Source organism: Ipomoea nil, unplaced genomic scaffold (genome assembly GCF_001879475.1).
Source record: "Ipomoea nil cultivar Tokyo-kokei standard unplaced genomic scaffold, Asagao_1.1 scaffold2704, whole genome shotgun sequence".
NCBI lineage: Eukaryota > Viridiplantae > Streptophyta > Magnoliopsida > Solanales > Convolvulaceae > Ipomoea > Ipomoea nil.
In genome coordinates, this window is record NW_017619132.1 from 2,519,724 (window position 1) to 2,529,190 (window position 9,467).

At 35.3% G+C, this 9,467-nt stretch overlaps 1 protein-coding gene across 1 annotated transcript; it reads left to right on the top strand.

Moving 5' to 3' along the window:
* The first annotated feature begins 4,577 nt into the window (after nt 1-4,577).
* Nucleotides 4,578-8,788, top strand: LOC109155921 (O-acyltransferase WSD1-like). The gene is made up of 4 exons (XM_019303629.1): nt 4,578-4,823; nt 6,320-7,279; nt 8,247-8,384; nt 8,580-8,788. The coding sequence occupies exons 1-4, from the start codon at nt 4,620-4,622 to the stop codon at nt 8,733-8,735; spliced, it is 1,458 nt and encodes a 485-aa protein (XP_019159174.1). The 5' UTR covers nt 4,578-4,619; the 3' UTR covers nt 8,736-8,788.
* Nucleotides 8,789-9,467: the final 679 nt, after the last annotated feature.

Genomic DNA, 9,467 nt, shown 5'->3' on the forward strand with positions numbered 1-9,467 from the left:
AATTCACTTAAATCGTATTTTCAAATAACGACGGTGAGGTTTCTATAAATCAAATATAACGTCTTAATTCTTACGGAATAATCTTTTGTTTCCCACTAGGCACACATAACTACGTACTAAAAGGTCTATACAACAATAATATTACTGAAAAAAAAATATATATATATATATATATATATATATATATATATATATATATATATATATATATATATATATATATATATAATGCCGGAGTGGGCAACATTAATGGTCAACACAACTTTAATGAGTTATGGCAGGTTATGGGGGATCGTCGTTACAACGTTATCGTGTACGAACTTACACATTGATAAATGGTAATGGCACCAATTCAATCTAAGCTATAAATTAAAACATCATTCTCAATATTTCTGGTGTTGATTAAATGATATCTGGTTTTGAAAATTTAATTCAGTTTGATTTTTGGCTATGTGATTTAATTTTCCCTAATAGATTAGGGCCACTCTTGATACCAGGACTATGTGGTCTAATGGTATCCGGGTTGGATTTTCATTTGAAAGGTTGTGAGTTCGAGCCTCAGTGGAGATGTTATTAGTTCTTTGTGTTTTAGTATGTTGAGAAAGTATATGAACAAATACTACAATGTAATAGAGCTAGTAGCATTCATAAAAGGGCCACTCTTGATAGTTACCAATATTAGTGCGGTCCTAATGTGATTTGTGTAGTTTTCTTCTGTTCTCATAACATCTTTCAAAATTTTTTGTTTTTTTAAGAGTTAATACCATCTGAGGTCCTTCGAATATAGTGGTTTTACCACATTTAGTCCTAAACTTTCAAATTGATCATATGTGGTCCTTCGACTTTCAAATTTAACCATTCGTGGTCCAAGTTAACCACTCAGGTCCTTCAACTATTAAATTTTAACCAACCATGGTCCTTTCAAGAGGATCACAACTGGTTAAGTTTTGAAACTTGAAGGACCATGTGTGGTTAACTTGGACCACAAATGGTTAAATTTGAAATTCGAAGGACCACAGATGGTCAATTTGAAAGTTTAAGACTAAACGTGGCAAAACTACTATACTCGGAGGACCTCAAACGATATTAACTCGTTTTTTTAATGTTACTGACTATATTACATTATAGTATCTGTTCAAATATACTTTCTCAATCTATTGAAATACAAATCTTATGTTCAGATGATATGTAGTGACCTCTTTCATATGGGAGGTCATGAGATTGAACTTCAGTGGAGGCGTTATTGACTCTTTGTGTTTCAATAAAATTAAAATTTTTGAATGGTTTATGCAGTGTCAAATAGGAAAGAGAGAAAAGAAAAGAATAAAATTGAAGAAAATTATTGTGACAAAAAAAAAAAAAACTAATAATAATAAAGGCGTGTGCGGTTTGGGTGGGCAATTATTGTGTGGATCATGTTCCACACAATGTTATGTGGACCATAACAAAAAATACATTTTTAATATACTAAATGTACATTATTTTTGTGCTGTATGTACATTATACAATATAATGTACACTCAGTACAAAAATAATGTATATTCCCTTAATACAATGTACATTATTTTTGTACTGAATGTACATTATTTTTGTATTGATTGTACATTATTTTACAATATACAAAATATGGTCCATACAACTTGTATAGAGCATGGTCTACACAATAATTATTGGATTGGATGCACCCAACTCATACATGCATAACAAATTATTGAGTGGATCGTAGTCCACAGAATAACTGTTGCACATGCAGCATCTTATTTTACTTTTTTTTTTTTTTTCATACTATATGGGACCCCAAAAAAATTAAATCACAAAAAAAAGAAAAAAAAAAAAAAAAAACTTTGAAAAAGTCCCACCCCAACCGTCAAAGCAGCTAGCCCGCATTGACAGTTCTAAAAAATTTGTTTTTAAAAAAAAACTCATTTTGAGGTTGCTATTATGTTGTTTAAAAAGAAAAAATGAACATGTTGTAAATTTCTTTTCGAGTTGATACCCAAAATCGTCCTCGACTATAGTGGTTTTTCTCAATTTCATCCTAAACGACTTTGGTAACCTAATATCGTCCCAAACTTTTGTGTTTTGCTCAATTTAGTCCCAGATTTTTGTATTTTTGCTCAATTTAGTCCCTCATTTGTTATTCTGTCCATTTGGTGTTAAATAAATAGACAATTCAGTAATTTTAATATTGGCATCTCTTTACTCATAGACATGTGAACTGCGAAATCTTTTTTTTTTTTTTTTTATGAATTACTCCTAAAACTGCGAATATAAAATTTGATTTGCAGGTTCGGGAGTAATTCTGGGTGTAATTCGTACAAGAAAAAGGAATTTCGCACTTCACAAGTTGAAAGTAAAGAGAGATCAATATTGACATTACTGAATTGTCCCTTTATTTAACACCAATTTGACGGAATAACAAATGGAGGACTAAATTGAGCGAAACACAAAATTCTGGAACGATATTAGGCCACCAAAGTCGTTTAGGACGAAATTGAAAAAAACCACTATAGTCGAGGACGATTTTGGGTATTAACTCATTTCTTTTCTATTCATATTAATTTCTTGTATTTTTCGAATGAAAATTAATATTGAAATACAATTTAGCTTCCAAAAATATCATAAAAACTTTACCTCCAAAAATCATATCCTTATATAAATTAATTATATACAAATTTCATTAATTTACCTATAATTTTTTCTACAGTTCACCTTGCAACATGGTATAATGAACATAAATTAATACGGAGTAATGTAAAGCAATCCAAAAGAAGTTTTCATTTAACAAGAGTTATACACTTATACCACATACACTCTCCATTCTTACTTACTCTTGTCCCAAAATATTGAATCCCTAATTTCAGTGGTCTCCACGTTCCGGCCCAACAGAGTATTTGAGGGAATGTAAATTACGGTGACTCAATGACTAAGCAGACCATACCAAATGATAGTGAGCACAAAGAAAATATGTCCACTTTGAAAATAATCCCCACACTGATGTGACCAAGATTCGAACTTAGTCTCTTCTCCCAAGCTAAGCCTGTGCGAGCTCCATTCTTATTTTCTCAATTTTATTCACCGATGTGGTGATTACTAATAAGTTTATGTATGTATATATATATATATATATATATATATATATATATATATATATATATATTAAGCACAAAATTTATCAAACTTAAGTTTCAACAACTACTCACATTAAGTACACACCACTCACCTTAAGTACAAAACTCACGCACCTTAAGCACAAGGCTCACACACCTTAAGTACAAAACTCACGCACATTACTCACCGCACGGGAAACATGCACCCGCACTCGAACTTAATTCTATATATATAGAAAGGGGTTCCTGTGCGGTTGAGGGTGCCAGGTGCGGTTGTGCGGTGAAAGGAAAATCATTGATTTTACTTAAATCAACGTTTAGATTATCAAAAAAAAAAAAAAAAAAAAAAAAAACGGTGGTAATTTTGTAATTTTTTACATTTAGGTCAAATGTAAGATACATGATTTTTGTGAGTAAGGTGCGTGAGTTTTGTATATAAGGTGTGTGAGTTTGTGCTTAAGGTGCGTGAGATTTGTGCTTAAGGTGCGTGTGGTTGTGAACTTAATAATGATATATAGTAGTTGTTGAAACTTAAGGTGCGTGAGTTTTATGCTTAAGGTGCGTGAGTTTTATGCTTAAGGTGCATGTGTTTTGTGCTTAAGGTGCGTGAGTTTTATGCTTAAGGTGCATGTGTTTTGTGCTTAAGGTGCGTGAGTTTGTGCTTAATGTGAGTAGTTGCTGAAACTTAGGTGCGTGAGTTTCCTTTTTAATGTGCGTTGTTTTCATCTTATTAAGGTGCGTGATTTGTATGCTTAAGGTGTATTAGTTATGTGAAACTTAAAGTGAACCATTTTTAAAACCTTAGGTGTGTGATTTGTGTTCTTAAGATGTTTTGTTTGTGTGCTTAATGTGCGTGTGTTGTATCCTTAAAGTGCGTCAGTTTAATGCTTAATGTGCGTCCAATCGCAAAACCACACGGGAAGTTATTCCCGTATCTGATCCATTCCCTATATATATATATATATATATATATATATATATATATGAACATCAGTACAATTGTCTATCTCAAGAATTTTAGAGAGGAAGTAAAAGTTGTAACTAAATAATGGGAATACATATAGGTCCTGTTTGGTAAATGAATGTTAGTTGATTGGGTTAATTAGAGAATATAATTAATTGATAACATTAGTTGATTGTAGAAATGTGTATGACAAATTAGGCTCATAGGTGTTTTTTTTCAAAAAGCTAATTGAAAAAGTTGCTTTGAACAGCTTTTTAAATTTTAGCATTTTGAAGTTACAAAAAACTAATTAACCAAACATGCAGTTATATTGATTTTTTAACCAAATTAAAAAGTTAATAGTGATCAAATAAATCAAAATTAACCTATAGACTAATTATTTTACCAAATAGGCAAATAGGGCCATAATAATTTTGTTTAACAACGGATACTTAACCTTAATTGAATGCTATTTCAACCAATTATTATATATATGCGTGTATACATGCACGACGAACTATTATACGAAAGAAATAAAGAAGCATACAAGTGAAGTGAAGACGACGATGGAGTGTTATTTAGAGGGAGATGATGAAGTAGTTCTGGCGCCTGCTAGTCCCTGTTCGCAGTACATGAACAGCTCTGTGTTGTCCCTCTCCGTTATTGGTGTTCTGGAATCAGGTGTTCCAATTGAAGATGATGATTCAGTCATCCTTTCTGAAATCAGGGATGTCTTTTTGCCTATTAATCCAAGGTTTTCCTCAATCATGGTATATATGCTACCTTAATCTTATCTACTTAATTATTTCTAGTTTTTGTGATAAAGTTATATATGATCTTAACTTGACTGATCAGAAAAAATGATAAGAATAATTGAAATTGTAAGGGTAAGTGTGAATCAAACTTTTTTTTTTTTTTTGGGGAAAAAGTGTCAAATTGGCCCCCAAGTCAAACGGATAGTGCAATTGAGTCTCCTAAGTAAAAAAAGTTTCATTTCAATTCTCTAAACCTGTAAAAAAGTTCAATTAAGTTCAAAATTACATGTCTTCTAATGCTGACATGTGTCTTTGTTTTATTTTTTGTTTATATTATTACTATTATTATTCTTTTAATTTTTTATACAACCACCGGCTATAGAAAGCCGGTGGCTGTACTCAAGGACAATCATAGTTGTCCTGCGACAGCCACGACTATCCTAAGTCAAGGACAACCATTGCCGTTCAACATCCCAACAACCGGTGTCACAGTCGTCGTTCCAGAGGATTTCATTATTGCTGTTTCCGAACCCAAACTATTCTCCACACTGCCCCCAGTTGACGGAAGTATTCCAGACATCATTCTTTTTGTGTTCGCAGTACTAACACAGAGATAAGAAAAGAATTTTCATGATACACCGGGAGCCACTGCGACCATCCAACTTCCGATGCAACAAAACCATTGAGGAGAAGAGAAGGAGGAGAGCGGCGAGGAGAAGCTTCTGCTCCAGCGCACATTTTCAGACCACCCTAACCAACATCTTCCTATCATCACCGCAGTCGCCGGCGGAACCACCACCTTTCTCCATAACGCTCATTTCTCGACAAACTATGGATTCGATTCTTCTGGGTCGACCCTTTAGCAGAATGGAGATAGACATTACTGTTTGGTGAGACATCCATGGCTGTCAACAAAAATTCAAAAATTTTGAATTTTTTTTAGACGGTCATGGCTGTCTCAGACGGCCATAGCCGTCTTTTAGGATAACCACGACCACCATTTTCCATGGTTAACCAAAAAAATTCAAAAATTTTGAATTTCTTTTACACGGCCATGGCTGTTTGAGATAGCCATGCCCGTCAAAAAATAAAAATTCAAGAACTCAGACAGCCATGATCGTCTTTTAGGACAGTCGTGGTTGGCATCGGACAACCATGACTGTCCTTGAGACCTTGAATGAGTACAGCCACCGGCTTTCTACTGTCGATGGCTGTATAAATAATTTTAAATAATAATAATAACAATAATAATATTAGTATTAATAAACAAAAAAAAAAAAAAAGACACATGTCAACATTAGAAGACACTAACCTATCAATGAAGGTTTTTTTATTTTTTATTTAGCGAACTCAATTGCACTATTTGCTTGACTTAGGGGCCAATATGATTTTTTTTTTTTTTTAATATTTACTCAGCAGTCAATTAGCTCCGCATTTCATTGACAGGATACTGACCTGGACTCGAATGCCCGGCCAACAGTAGGCACTTATATTCTTCTTTCTTTAACCAGGTGGCCGGAAAAAATGGTGAGAAGAATTGGAAACCGGTGAAAGTTAATCCCGATGACCATCTCAAAGTCCCGATATTCCCCGTCGGGAAGCCGTTGGAATTCTACGACTATTGTTTGTCGGAGTATCTGACGAAGATAGCCATGGATCCATTCCAGGAAACCCGACCGTTATGGGAGATTCACATATTCCGGTACCCGACGAGCAATGCAGCCGGGAACTGTATCTTCAAGCTCCACCACTCGCTCGGAGACGGCTACTCCTTGATGGGAGCTCTTCTTTCTTTCCTTCAACGGGCTGATAATCCGGCGCTGCCGCTGACATTCCCCCGGCGGGAAGGGAGCGGCAAGAAGCAGGGGGAGAATAGCAACGCCGTCGCCAGGGCGTTCAAGGCCGTGCCGAGGTTCTTGTCCGGCGTTGTCGACACGGTGACGGATTTTTCCTGGAGTTTTCTGAAGAGCAGTTTGATTGACGACGACAAAACGGCGATTCATTCCCAGGATGACGGCGTCGAGTTCCGGCCGATCTCCGTTACTACCATGACGCTTTCGCTTTACCATCTGAAACAGATAAAATCCAGTCTTAACGTCACGATCAACGACGTGATTTCGGGGATAGTGACGTACGGAACGAGATTATACATGCAGGAAAGCGAGAGAGAAACATGCAACGGGGAATGCACGGCGCTGGTGCTGTTCAACACCAGGGCGATCGGAGGTTATAGGTCGGTGAGCGAGATGATCAAACCCAACGTGGAAATGCCATGGGGAAACCGGTTTACGTTTCTCCCCTTCGCGTTACCCAAACTGCGGCCCCCGGCCGGCACCGGCGACGGCGACTCGTCCAATCCCCTCCAGTTTATCTACAAAGCCCACCGCATGGTCAAGCGGCAACGGAATTCCGCGTCCGTCTATCTCACCAGCCAGCTCCTCGAATTCTCCAGAAAGCTCAGGGGCCCAGAGGTATGTCCGCGAAGTGTTTGACAAAATGCAATTTATTGTCCATTATTAGTATCCTGATGTTTAGATTTAGTCCATTAGATGTTTATATTTTGTGTATTAAATACTCCATCCATCTTATTTTACTTATTTTACTTTCCTTTTTAATTTGTCACAAAATAGTGTCAATCTTTTCAAAATTAAAAATATCTATCACTCTACATTCCCCAATAACTGAAGACGGTGACAATATATCGCCGGAGAATGGTTGGTTGCCTTCTCCGTCATTGGAGAAGGTGACCAGGTTTGGTTGCTTCCTATTGGAGATGGCGACTTAATTGGTATTGGTAGCCTATGTGTCCCTTAGAGATGGCAATCAGTTTCACCATCTCTAGTCACTAGAGAAGGTGACTAACTGTTCTCCGACAATATGCTAGTCGCCGTCATCAATTTTTTCACTAGAATATGATCGAACGACGAAGTGACATGTTATTACAGGTCATAATATATATTTGGGTCTTGATGCACTAAATCAACTTCTTTATGTACCTAAAATTTTTTAAAAGTTTGAAAGAATAATTAACTTTTCAGGTAAAGATTGGTGGTGTACTTGATCATTTTCCCTATTAAAATAAATTTTCAATATATTAAAAGTGAACGTTCAGTATGCTAAAAATGAACATAATCCACAATGTTGGCCATGGTCAATAGTATAATTTGTCCTACTTCATCCAAGATATGAAAATGTCATATTTTTGACAACTCCTGCCAAGTTGATTGGACTAACTTAGACTCCAACTAAAGAATCTTCTTAATTTGAGTCGATTTTTTCAAGACTGACTTTACTTAAATCGCACATTTAAATAGCGGTTGCACGATCATATTTTCTCAGATTTTTACCCTTAATTTAATGGATTTAAAATTTATGGTGAGAGGTTAGGTATATTTGTACAATAATTCTTCAGCTCTTATAATTAATGGATGGTTACAGGCGACTGCACAGTACATACATGGAACGTTAAGGAACACAAGCGTTACCATAACGAACATGATTGGTCCGATAGAAGAAACCACCCTTATTAACTATCCAGTCAAGGGCATGTACTTCGTTGTAGTCGGCGCCCCTCAGGTACATATCCAGACTTCCTTTATATATATATATATATATATATATATATATATATATATATATATATATGTGTGTGTGTGTGTGTGTGTGTGTGTGTGTGTGTGTGTGTGTGTGTGTGTGTGTGTGTAAATAAAGGAAGTGGCATATATGTTTTCACTGATTATGATTATATTGGTTTGGTATGACGGTTTGCAGAGTTTATCAGTGACGATGGTGAGCTACGTGGGAAAATTGAGACTCGCCATTGTGACGGAGAAAGATTTCATAGATGGGAAGAAACTGAAGTCATGTATTAAGTCTGCTTTTGATGAAATCTTCAAATTAACAGTCAAATCTTCTCCACCTGCATGAATATATATACACATAGTCTACCAATATTCCTGCATGCATATGCTTATATATGTGTGTGTATGTTTTTTTTTTTTTTGAAAATATGTGTGTGTATGTAATTTCGTGTTGTTTTCTCCAACATTTGTATACCTCAGAAGTTATGAGGTTAGTAGTGTTAAGTACAAACACAAGTGTGTAGTTTGCCTATAGTTGAAACCAAACATATATATCATTATCGGGGTGAGATTCATGAGAAAAGTTATGGGGTTAACTATGTCGAGGTGTTTGTGTTGCCTTTCAAAAATTGAAGTAATCCCTTCAATTTTTTATTATTTATTTTTTGTTTTCAAACATAGAAATAAATGCATTAAAACATTCCAATCATAGTGTTGTTTTTTGGGCATCATGCCAATGGACAGTCGTTATATCGTAGGTGTACCGCGATATAAAACGGCGCCGTTTCTTTAAGTAAAGAAACGGTTCGCCGTTACAGTTAATAGAGCGCGCATGTTTGGTGTATTAAACACCAACTGAAACTATAGTATATTTAAACAGACACTGCCTCACGTATTATTTTTATATTATCAAGTGAAACTGCAATTGAAATGAAATGAAACTGTAGTTGTGTTGAAATGAAACTGAATAACAATTTCACATATTTGAGTGTATATTACCCAATGAAACTGTAGTTATATTAAAATGATACTGTAGTTGTGTTGAAATGAAACTGCAGTATATATAAAATGAAACTGA